The 12,909-nt window shown below is 35.1% G+C and overlaps 1 protein-coding gene across 1 annotated transcript in view; it reads left to right on the forward strand.

The window, feature by feature from the left end:
- The window catches only part of PGM2L1 (phosphoglucomutase 2 like 1), a 60,939-nt gene that overhangs the window by 28,932 nt on the left and 19,098 nt on the right, over positions 1–12,909 (forward strand). Inside the window, exons 2-4 of the mRNA XM_079707894.1 lie at positions 8,251–8,418; positions 10,859–10,965; positions 11,672–11,756. Of these exons, the coding sequence (XP_079564020.1) occupies positions 8,251–8,418; positions 10,859–10,965; positions 11,672–11,756 (360 nt within the window). The remainder of the gene's footprint in view (positions 1–8,250; positions 8,419–10,858; positions 10,966–11,671; positions 11,757–12,909) is intronic.

Below are 12,909 nucleotides of genomic sequence, written 5' to 3' on the forward strand. Positions count from 1 at the left end.
AGCCTGTGCTCCGCAGCGGGAGAGGCCACAGCGGTGAGAGGCCTGCGTACCACAGGGAAAAAAAAAAAATATGGTCACTACTATCAACTGAAGGTACCCCCACCCCCATTATGTAATTGAATACTCTTTTTAAGGAAATGCCGACTATCATCTGTTAACATTTTTCCTAATACTTATTTTTGAGTTACATTGCACTTAGAATTATAGGAAAAATATAGAATAGCAAAAATGTATAGTTATTTCCCTCAAAATATTTGCCAAATAAGGACTTTGATGAATGTTGCTTTAATGTATGAATGGCAAGAAGAATGCTTGGATAGGTAGGAGAAGGAGGAATGATAGGGGATGGAATTCAGTGTTTTGAAGAAGCATTATATTGGGCGTCAAGAAGGCTCAACCTTATTTCCCATTGGGACACAAACATCACTTACTGTATTAGGGTACAGTCTAAGCTGTTATACCAAGGGCTATAAAATGTAATGGCTCAAAGCAGAGAGAAGATAATTTCTCTCGTAACACTCAGAGGTCACTGGCAGTCCAGGGTTGGTATGGGGTACCTGTGCCATCCTCAAAATGTGACTTCCACTATTGATCCAAGATGTCTTCAGCCCATGGGAAGAGGAATAAGACTCAGGAGAGTGTACACTTAATCCTTTTCAGGGAAAGACCTGAAAGTGGAACATGTCATTCCCATTTTCATTCCATTGGCCAGAACTTAGTCACATGGTCACACCTAGCTATAAGGTAGACTGAAGTATAGCCCTTAGCTGGGCGGCCATGTATGTACCCAACTGTATGATTAAAGGAGAGAGAAATATTGGGAGACCTCTAGCAGTTGGGTGCTATTACCAATCTGGGGTCCTAAGATTCCTGACTTATTGTCAAACTTTTAAAACACCTTAGGAAACTTATGTATGTGTCTGTTCATAATCCAATTAAAATTCTAAGTTTTTTTTGCTTTTGATTGGAATTAGGAGTGTGTATGGTAGTACTCAAGATATACTCAGTTCTTAGCAATTGTCCTTGATTGAAAAAAATTTAATAAATTGATGTATTTTACTGGACAAAACAAGTTCCAAGTATGAACTTTATTGGAGAAAAAGTTACATAGAGAGAGACAAGGAGTTTGAACTGTTGACTAGATTCCAAAGTGAGTCTAACAATCAAAATGTTAGGGTTTGAAGAGATCTTTTCTTTCTTCTTCTTTTTTTAAAAAAAATGCACATAGAAAAGCTATATACTAGAGTGAGATCTTTTCAGATTAAATTCCAACCCCTAAATTGTACTGATGAGCCTCAGAGAGAAGTGACCTGTCCAGGGGCTCATAGTTTATTTGATAGAAGAGACTGAGTAAAGAACTCAAGTCTTCTACATCTTAGTCTATTAAAGAAACTAACAACATTATGGAAAGAGTAAGCCCAACCAGGATACTGCATAAGCCCTGAAGATACAAACATAGAAAGTGAAGTGATTTCTTTCAATCTACCATTAAAAAAAAAGTTTTGAGGAGTATGCGAGTATTCCTCTCTGAATACTAATTTTATTAAACAAGTCAGGTTAACTGTGGTAACAAATAGTCCAAAATTTGTTGGAGTATTTGTGAGGTAGGAGGTAGAGGGGAATTTTGCTCTGTGAATCACTTGTTCCATCTTGATGCTACATACTCCTGGAAGTCCTTGGAGCCCTCTCTCTTTCGTGGGTAGATGGGGAAAGAGAGGATTGCGGGGGTAAGGGAGTGTTTAATGGGCTAGGCCTGGAATGCCACACATCTCTTCTACTCAGATCCATTGACCAGAACTCTGTCGCATGATCTCATCTAGCTCTAAGGGAGGCTGGAAAATATATTCTAACTGTGTGCTCAGGAAGAAGAGTTGAACATAGTAGACTCAGTAGACTGTGCTTTGTTAGAAAAAAATCTGTAAGTTAAAAAAAAAACTTTATGCAATCTTATGTTCCTATGACCATTTTCTTAATTGTTTTGGGTTTGTTTTTGTAGGTCCTTTTCTTCTCTTGTGTTTCCCACTTAGAGAAGTTCCTATAGCATTTGTTGTAGAGCTGGTTTGGTGGTGCTGAATTCTCTTAGCTTTTGCTTGTCTGTAAAGCTTTTGATTTCTCCATCGAATCTGAATGAGATCCTTGCCAGGTAGAGTAATCTTGGTTGTAGTTTCTTCCCTTTCATCACTTTAAATATGTCAGGCCACTCCCTTCTGGCTTGTAGAGTTTCTGCTGAGAAATCCGCTGTTAACCGTATGGGAGTTCCCTTGTATGTTATTTGTCGTTTTTCCCTTGCTGCTTTCAATAATTTTTCTTTGTCTTTAATTTTTTCCAATTTGATTACTACGTGTCTCAGCATGCTTCTCCTTGGGTTTATCCTGTATGGGACTTTCTGTGCTTCTTGGACTTGGGTGGCTATTTCATTTCCCATGTTAGGGAAGTTTTCAACTCTAATCTCTTCAAATATTTTTTCACGTCCTTTCTCTCTCTCTTCTTCTGGGACCCCTATAATGCAAATGTTGTTGCGTTCAATGTTGTCCCAGAGGTCTCTTCGGCTGTCTTCATTTCTTTTCATTCTTTTTCTTTATTCTGTTCCGCAGCAGTGAATTCCACCATTCTGTCTTCCAGGTCACTTATGTGTTCTTCTGCCTCAGTTATTCTGCTATTGATTCCTTCTAGTGTAGTTTTCATTTCAGTTATTGTATTGTTCATCTCTGTTTGTTTGTTCTTTAATTCTTCTAGGTCTTTGTTAAACATTTCTTGCATCTTCTTGATCTTTGCCTCCATTCTTTTTCTGAGGTCCTGGATCATCTTCACTATCATTATTCTGAATTCTTTTTCTGGAAGGTTGCCTATCTCCACTTCATTTAGTTGTTTTTCTGGGGTTTTATCTTGTTCCTTCATCTGGTACATAGCCCTCTGCCTTTTCATCTTGTCTATCTTTCTGTGAATGTGGTTTTTGTTCCACAGGCTGCGGGATTGTAGTTCTTCTTGCTTCTGCTGTCTGCCCTCAATGTATTTTATTTTAAAGCTTATTTTCTACTTTTGGAGTAGTTAGCATCTTTTTTTCCTGGATATGATTTTTATATTCACTCAGTGATTATTATTCAGCTTTTATTAAACCAATTATTATTAAGTAAATCTCACTTTATATGACAAGTATAGTCATTCAAGTGTTTTATCTAAGCCAATTTAGCTTATCCTAATTTCTACAATATTTTTAAAGATGGAGAAATTAAATTTAGAATTACACCAAAATCATTTTAAAGGGAAAAAAATTATTGGTTTTAAGAGAGTGTATTTTGGACTCAGGAAGCATCCGGCTTGGATAACATGTTCTGCTTCAGGACTCTAGACTTGGATCTCCAAGCTGGCTGACCCTCAGAAGTAAATGTCAGTTGCATTCACCGTTCAGATTTTCAGATTGCAGTTTCCTATTTTAACTTCTGTCTAGAAATAAACTTAATTTTTTTTCTCTGTAGTTAATATAAAACTGATATTTATTGTTTAGACACCCATCTCTGTCAGAAGCCTTTAAAAGTGTTACAGATTTGTAATTTTAGATATATTTGAGTTACTAAAAAATCAGTTTTATATGTTGTCTCCTCTTTAGATGTTTAACAATATTAAGATTTATGTTATGTTCTTTTAGATATATGTTATGTTCTTTTAGATCTGTTCTAATCTTCTAAACAATGAGATTCATATTTTAGATTGCTTTTAAGCTGTTAGGTTTAGTAGTAGAATATTAATAGAGATTCAGACTGTATAAGAATTATAAAAATACTAGGTTTATAAAAGTAGTAGGAAAGAAGATTTACAGGTGAATTCCTCACTGGCAAACTTGATTTGTTTTATTTAATGACGATTACGTACTTTTTTATATACTTTTATACACATTTATATTTGTTATGCATAAATAATACAGAAGCCCCCTAATTATTAACAGAATAGGTTCAGAAAAGCTTGGGTGAGTCCAAAATGAGCCTTCATAAGTAAACGCTAATACTTTCATTTCATGGCAGGCAGAGTTGGTGTGATTTTGGGTTGATGTGAGCTTTCTTCACAGTTATGAAAGTCTTTAAGAAGTTAAGTTTGTTAGAAGAGGCACTTCTATATATTTAAAGTGTTGCCTTTTTTGTAAATCAGTTCTTTCATGTTTTCTTTGAATTTGGGCCTTACGGACCTACAATATGGGGAAAAAAAAAAAAAAAAAACCTCCACACAGTATTATGTAAGAAGACGCTTTCTTGTCTTCAGTTCAGCCGTATAAAGTTGCAGCAATCCACATGATTAGAACCAAAGGAAAATTTTTGGTATACAGGTAAAATTTGAAAATAATGCATGGCTTTAATTCTGTATTCTTTAGTTTACTGATTCATACTAAACAACCAGCTTCATTTCTGATGAAGTATAGAACATGCTAGTAGTCACTAAAATCTCTTTGGATTTTCTTCAGGGTTACTTTTTTAAGGTACTAAAATTATTAGGATTCTAAAATATGCTAGTTAAGAGCAAATTTAGTTTAGATTGGATACATTTACTTTCTAAATAATTAATTTTCATTTTATATAGTAGGTCAATAAGTACATTTCTAAGAAGTATGTAAATCAACTTTCCTACTGACTTACGTTTTAATTTTAGAGGTGCTTTTTTTTTTTTTAACAGTTGAACAATTTTCTTCTTTTTTGCTGATAAGGCTTCTCCTACTCTCAAGTAATGAGTGAATTGTAAATAAGAGCGCACACTTAGAAAGAAAACAATAATTTGTATTTGAGAAAGCGCCGATATATGTTTTATAGATTCAGGTCTTCTTAATAGCTTTCTGTAGGTAGGAAAAAGAGAGTAGTTTGTGAGGTAAAAAGTATTCATGTAGATACACAAGTAGTAGTTTTTCTCAGCCCCCATGGATATCTATATAATTTTTACCATAAAATAAGTAATACATACATAAAATAGCCCATCAGAACCAAGACTGTACAATAAAAATAATCCTTTCTACCTCAGCATTTGCCCCTGATTTTCCCATCATAGATCATCACTATTTGTAGTGTCTTATATTTGCATGGAGTATTTCTAGAATTATACATAAGTATACATATACATCTTTTTATACAAATTTAAGCACCTTATATACTCTCCTGCTTTTCCTTCCTTTTCATTTAATATATCTTAGTTCCTTGTGGAAATAGTATTTTTTTAAATAAATTTATTTATTTAGTTTTGGCTGTGTTGGGTCTTTGTTGCTGCGTGCAGGCTTTTTCTAGTTGCGGCGAGCAGAGGCTGCTCTTCATTGCGGTGCGCGGGCTTCTCATTGTGGTGGCTTCTCTTGTTGTGGAGCACGGGCTCTAGGCGCACGTACTTCAGTAGTTGTGGCACGTGGGCTCAGTAGTTATGGCTCGTGGGCTCTAGAGCTCAGGCTCAGTAGCTGTGGCGCACGGGTTTAGTTGCTCTACGGCATGTGGGATCTTCCCAGACCAGGGCTTGAACCTGTGTCCCCTGCATTGGCAGGCAGATTCTTAACCACTGCACCACCGGGGAAGCCCGGAAATAGTATTTTTAAAATAATTTTGTAATTCTTGAGAATCTTCACATATTATAGTTTATAAAAATCATGGTTATTTGAAGATTTTAACAGCAAAATACAAATGTAATTTCATCATCCAAATGGAAAATATATGATAATCATGGTTACATAGATAGACTTTTAATTACATTTTAAATGTTTGTAACATCAATATCTAATTTAATGTCTAGCTATGAAATAGTAGAGAAATCTGCCTTTAAGGTAGATTTCAAATGACTGTCACCTAGTCACTTAGCTCTTTTTACCATAAAGATTTGCTTATTTCTAATGCATCATGATTCTTTACCCATTTTTATTTTTCTCCAATTTACAGGCTTTTTCAGAACCAGGAATTAGGTTAGAACTGGTTGTGATGTATAACAGAAAATAGAATTTTTAGGCCCTACTCTAGTAGCTGTGCAATAAATATTAGGAAGTACACTCAGTAACCTAATAGCATTCATGTCTGGTGGATCATTTTTATATTTATACAGCTGTAATAAAAAGGAATATTTTTTGCTTTGTAGCTGGAGTTAAATTATTATTAGAAGCATTATTAACCTGCCCTACATAATTATTTTGTTTATAGTGAGATGGTATAGGCTTTAGAGCCAGACCAAACTGGATTCAAATCCTGTCTAGACCTCCAATATTAGCTCAGTGTTACAAGGCTCCTTCTCTAAATCTTAATCTCTTCATCAATACAGTGGTAATAATACTACTACCAGTAATACTGCAGTGAATATTCTTGTATGAATGAATCTTGTTCATGTGAAGGTATTACTGTGGACAGAGAAATCTATGGGCCAAAAGGCATTTGCAGTTTAAATATTGATAATTGCTGCAAAATCACTCTAAAAAGACTCCCAATTTCAGTGTAACTAACTGTATGACACTGCCTTGTACCCTCTATTGTACTGAAGTTTTTCAGTCTTTTCAGTTTTTGTCTTTCTTATAACCTATTTTTAAATGTTAACTCTCTTCAAGTCTCTGGCCTCTGTATCAAATCTGGCGATATCTTAGACATTGGAATAATATATAGTAGCCCAGATAATCTTATTGTTTAGATTTTTCTCTTAATAGCTATTCATATTTTAATGTAGGCTCTATATTTGTTAGTTTGTGCCATTTATGAAATAGAGACTCCTTGAGTCAAGGCGCTCTCTCTCTATATACACATATGTGTGTGTGTGTGTGTGTGTGTGTGTGTGTGTGTGTGTATATATACTTTTTTTTTTAACATCCATCTAGTTTAAGCAGATTACAATTTCAGTTGATCAAAATTTCCATGGCTTCTCATTAGTTTGTGGCATGTCCTCTGGTTACTTTAATTTCCACTATACCCAGAATACCTTTTTGTTTAAATTATATATTAATATGATTTTATTCCTTTACAAGTACAAATATACTCTAATATTTAGCGTCTTTCAAGTGCCTTGGTTTATCATTCTGAATATTCATTGTCATTATATAGACTGTAGATGTAGACAATCTATGCAGTTAGTATGGACTAAATCCATATTATGTATGGTATGGAAGAGAGAAGTTATGCTTTACCTTCTTTTCTTATTATTTGACTCTTTCTCCTAAAAAGAAAATACTGGAAAATTCCATTTAAGTTTTATTCTTATTGTAATTGCATTTCTATTCAAAACTTGCTACTCATTTGTGAAGCACTGTTTTCAGTTATAGGCACCCTGAGCTTTATGAAAATAAGTTGAAGTATGTGCTAATGAAATACGAACCCTAAAATAAAGATGTTGGCATGTCTTGCTTCACAAACCAAATTTGGACTGAATTTTCATTCTCACTCTTAACCAAGTCCACATTTAACACTTAAGACCTTTTCCTGGTCAACTTTTGCTGTAGATAAACTGAACGGTTTTCTGTGACTTTAAAGAGCAGTAAGGCTTATCTGGCCATTTTGAATTACAGATGTTTAGGAAGTATTTGGTAGGCATGTTTTGATGGCATTTATCTAATAGCTTCCATATTTCTTTTAAAACTTAACATAGACTTTAATTGATATCATTTTTGACTAAGAGGTTTATTTTGGATCCATAGCTCTTGTCAATTTGTTAAAAAAATTCTTGAATATATTATTATTATTATTTTTATAGTGTTTATTTTTACTTGTTGACAGTTTGCATTATTTATTTATTTATTTTTGGCTGTGTTGGGTCTTCGTTTCTGTGCGAGGGCTTTCTCTAGTTGTGGTGAGCGGGGGCCACTCTTCATCGCGGTGCGCGGGCCTCTCACTATCGCGACCTCTCTCGTTGCGGAGCACAGGCTCCAGACGCGCAGGCTCAGTAATTTTGGCTCACGGGCCCAGCCGCTCCGCGGCATGTGGGATCCTCCCAGACCAGGGCACGAACCCGTGTCCCCTGCATCGGCAGGCAGACTCTCAACCACTGCGCCACCAGGGAAGCCCTTGAATATATTATTTTTAAAATATGACAATTAGAGATATGTAAATCACACTCAATAGGGTCTGGCCTCTTTGGGGACTCAATAAATGGCAGGTGTTTTTTTATTATACATACTAATATTAATTTAAAGTAGCATTGTGGAATTTATAGTCAACGTAGAACCTTGTTATGTATGAATAATACTTATTGCTTCCTCAGAAGGGCTTCATATTAGGACTCTACTTGTGATCCTGACTAAGTTTTAATACATCTTTTTTATAGAATCCCAAGACAAAAGAGCAAATTGAAAATCTGTTAAGGAATGGGATGAACAAGGAGCTGCGAGATAGACTTTGTTGCCGAATGACTTTTGGAACTGCAGGACTTCGTTCTGCTATGGGGGCAGGATTTTGCTATATTAATGATCTTACAGTAATACAATCAACACAGGTAAGTATTATAAATTATAATATGTGTACTTTTATTACTCTATTTTTTTGCTTTATAAATTAGTTTCTTTTCTTAAAAAAAAAAGAACAAAAAAAGCTTTATATCCAGCAAGATACTCTCTTGTAAATAAAAAATGTAGAATAAATTCTGACGTTTGGTCTTGCACAAAACTGATCTTAGAGGTCATTTATGTATCTTTAGAGTCACAGACTTGACTTGCTTATTGAGTTATTTTGGTTGCCATTGTCAACTTCGTGACAATGTTACTTTGCATTTGAAACCAGGAAATGGATATTGACATTTCCATTTAATACAAAGAAACAAATTTAGATAGAAAGAAGGTGATTGCTCATTTTGGCATATGGCCATTGATAAAGATTAACCAGAGTATTTGGAAAATTTAGTTGAAAATATTTCCTTTTAACATGGTTTTCCATATATTTTGAGAGTTAAGACAGTATTGATATGATACAATTTGTTTTATTTCTCCCCATTTTTATGCAACTTATTCTAGAAACAGATTACTTTTCTTTCCAGTGAATCATCCTTAGTGTTTCAAGGAACTCCACTTTTGAGGCCAAAATGCATTTAGCATATACTAAAAGTAGTTCTGAACTAGAGAATTGCTCAGTAGATATAATTCTAATTGATACTGCCAAACAGTAAATCACCTTTACCCTTATTCTGAGGGAATTCTCTAAATCCAGGGGCTAATGTAGGGGATCAGGAACAAAGGATGACAAGATGACTGAATAGGTAGGATACTTGCCTCCTCCTGCCCCCATTCCCTTTCTTTTCTTCATCCAGAAACGCTTCAGTTGGATCTTTTTTGTATGTTGGGTTTCCTTATAAGCTTTCATTTTAACTGAAGATTCCTTGACTTCAGAAAAAGGAGTGGAGGAGGTGTTTGAAAATCAATTTCTACAGAAGTGCAAATTTTTACAGGAGTTGAGATTCCATTATTTGAAGTGGAAAAGCCAGATGGAATCTAAGTCTTAAACCCTAGTTTTTTTCAGAACCTATGTATAGATGGATAAGAGAAGATGGATTTTTACACCAGAGAATGAGATTCTGTGAGGTTTTAGGATAGTATCATCATTAGAAATAAATAAGTTGGTGAAACTAGTCAATTTGGGCTATATTGCATGCATGCTTGGGCGCACACACACTTGTAGGGAGTAGGTTAGGAAGAATAATTATACTTGAAAGAACCATGAAAGAATGGTCCAGAAGTCACTGGGGTCTCATTTGGTGCTGCCACATAGTTACTTAGCAGTCCCTGCCATATAGTAGGTCTTCAATAAATCAGTATAATATAGTTTTGGTTGAATGAATGGCTTTGGGTAAGTCATTAAATGGAGCTTCAATCTTATTTTGTTTCATCTTTTTTGGAAGAAATGTTGAAAGACAGAGACAAAAATAGAACTGGTATCTTCATTTCTTTCTTTTGGGGGTTGTTGTGAGGATTAAATGTGGCAACATCCGAGAAAGTAGTTTTAAAAGGACTGTAGCAATATGAAGTGTTATTTTTACAGATGGAAGTGTTTATTAGAGTTAGCAAATCATTCATAAGATAGTTAAATGGTGTTTTGGCTTATTATTGTGATATTTTCAATATTAAATACTTCATTTCATTTTTTTTGTCACCCTTGACTGCAAATTTTCCTTGTTTATGAGATTTTCTTTCTGTGAGATTTTAAAACTAAAGAATGGGATCAGCCATCTTAAGAAATGTTCTAATGAAGGTTTATGTTGCTGATTTTAAATATTTGTGTCATAAATTAGATCAAATCTTCTGGTTAGCTTCAGTCTTATGATTTAGCAAGGCCTAATATGGTCAAAATTTTGTTCTCTAGAGCCTTAAGGCAAGAAACAATTTCTTTTGCCTCTTCTAACCAGTTTTTTTTTTTTTTTTAGCATTCTGACTCTCAGGTCCCATCTTTTTTTCCCTAATGTTTTATGTATCGTATTGGATTTAAGTTACTTAATTGATATTTCTGTGGTATTAAATGTGTCTGAAACTCCAGGAAGTAGGTGTTTATCATCTCACGTCCGAGGACAGAACATTGTTGTTCTCACATTGGTAAACATGGGCAAAAGGAGGAAGCCATTCCCTGAGAGCCAATAAGCTGCACACCACACATAAAAAGAATAGCCCTGGGCTTCCCTGGTGGTGCAGTGGTTGAGAGTCCGCCTGCCGATGCAGGGGACACGGGTTCGTGTCCCGGTCTGGGAAGATCCCACATGCCGCGGAGCTGCTGGGCCCGTGAGCCATGGCCGCTGAGCCTGCGCGTCTGGAGCCTGTGCTCCGCAACGGGAGAGGCCACAACAGTGAGAGGCCCACGTACCGCAAAAAAAAAAAAAAAAAAAAAATAGCCCTTAAGTCGTAGAAAATGCAGGCATTAGTCAGGAACTAATTTTCTGTGTTTATCTGCTTCAGGGGATGTACAAATACCTTGAGAGATGTTTCTCAAACTTCAAGCAAAGAGGTTTTGTCGTGGGGTACGACACCCGGGGTCAAGTAACTAGCAGCTGCAGCAGCCAGAGGTACAGTGTTAATTGTTTCAGAGATTAAGCTGGATTGGAATAAAACCTTGAAAAAAATGTTATGCCCAGTTGTAGGATTTCTGAAATAGGAAGCTGTCCAAAAAAATGTGATCACATGCTAATGTTTATTTTAGAGCTGAAATGGAAGCATTTCAAAGATAACCTTTGGTTTTTACAGAAAGGATTAAATTTCTAAATGTTTAGAGTTAGTGTTTAGAATGACATAGACTGTGTGATGATTTTGGCAGAGGCACTGGGTAGGAGGATTATGTAACTTGCATTCTCTCATTATAGTGCTATTTGATTAGTCTTAGGGTATTTTCACACATAGATAATCATGATGTAGTGATACTTTTTCTTCACGGGGTAAATAGGCATATTGTGTTTATCAAAGTCTCTGGTTTCACTTTCTTCCATGTTTTTTGCCTTTTGCATGTTTTATTTCTTATTAAAAGAGCCATCAGAAGATGAATGAGAAAAAAGGAAGAAATTTAAATGTCAATTCTGTTCCTTGTTACTCCTTTTCAAAAAAAATCTTATTTAACATTTTAAAGTTGGAGCATGAATCTTAAATAACTAGTGATTATAAGAATCGGTTGTATTTGCTACTGTATATTCAGAATAATTGTAATGCATTTATTTTATGGGAGGTTGGTTTTCAAAAAGTATGTAAAGCTAAGGACCAAGTGAAATCTCTTTTTTTTAGGCTTGCTAAACTCACTGCTGCAGTCTTACTGGCCAAAGATGTTCCTGTGTACCTTTTTTCAAGATATGTTCCTACGCCTTTTGTAGTAAGTGCGTTGTATCACTGATTGTACAGAAAAGATTGAAAAGATTGCTCTTGAAAAGATTTCTTAAATCAAGCAGGATTTAAATCTTTGTCATGCATATAGTTCTGTATTAAGTGATATGAGGGACCTAAAGAAAACCAGTTTTGCTCTGAATTTATTTTCATTCAACAAACATGTGTCGAACCACCTAAGAATTTGATCTATAACAAGTTGACAAATCCACAGTCATGGTGGGATATTTTAATACTCTTCTTTCAGAAACTGATTTATCAGGCAGGCAAAAATTATTACGGATAGATTTAAACACACAATTAGCGTGCTTAATCGTGTGTGTGTGTGTCTGTGTGTAAACCCTGTATTCAGTGATGGTAGGATACTCATTCTTACCAAATAGGGTCACAAAGGAAATCTCACAAATACAAGATAATTGCTTATTAAGCCATAGCCCTGGACCCCAATGCAGTAAGATTTAAAATAAAGAAGCCCACAAATCCCCATATGTTTGGAATTTTAAAAACATTCGTAAGTAATTTATGGATTAAGGAAGATATAATGAAGATTAGAAACTATAGCCATCCTTGCTTTGCATGGTAGTGCAGGACTGAAAAGATAACTGTGTAAGCTAAAACCATGCAAAGCAATGTTAGTTATCAATGGGGGAAATTTCGATTGTTCTGTGACCTTTAAAATTTTTTTGTCAAAACCTTAAATATACCTTTTCTCTTGATTAAAAATGTACAGAGAAAAGAAAAAAGTAATAAACTAATATTTATTTGCTACTCTGTAATTTAAAACATTAGAAGTGGTAAAACACTTTAGTGTTTTATTTCTTTGTAATACAATGTATCAAGACTGTGACCAGTGCTTGCTTCTTGTCATATAACTTAACAATATGAGTAAGCATCTTCTCTATGCCTTGCTGAATTATCACACTTCTTTCTAAGTCTGGATCAGCTTCCCACATTTTATCTTTTGTACTTTCTTTCTTTCTTTTTTTGGTTGTGCTGTGCAGCTTGTGGGATCTTAGCTTCCCAACCAGGGATTGAACCCAGGCCCTCGGTAGTGAAAGCGTGGAGTCCTAACCACTGGACCATCAGGGAATTCCCTATCGCTTGTACTTTCAGTATCATAAAATGTCTCTGAGAATTCCTTT

This window comes from Hyperoodon ampullatus, assembly GCF_949752795.1.
Source record: "Hyperoodon ampullatus genome assembly, chromosome: 7".
Lineage (NCBI taxonomy): Eukaryota > Metazoa > Chordata > Mammalia > Artiodactyla > Ziphiidae > Hyperoodon > Hyperoodon ampullatus.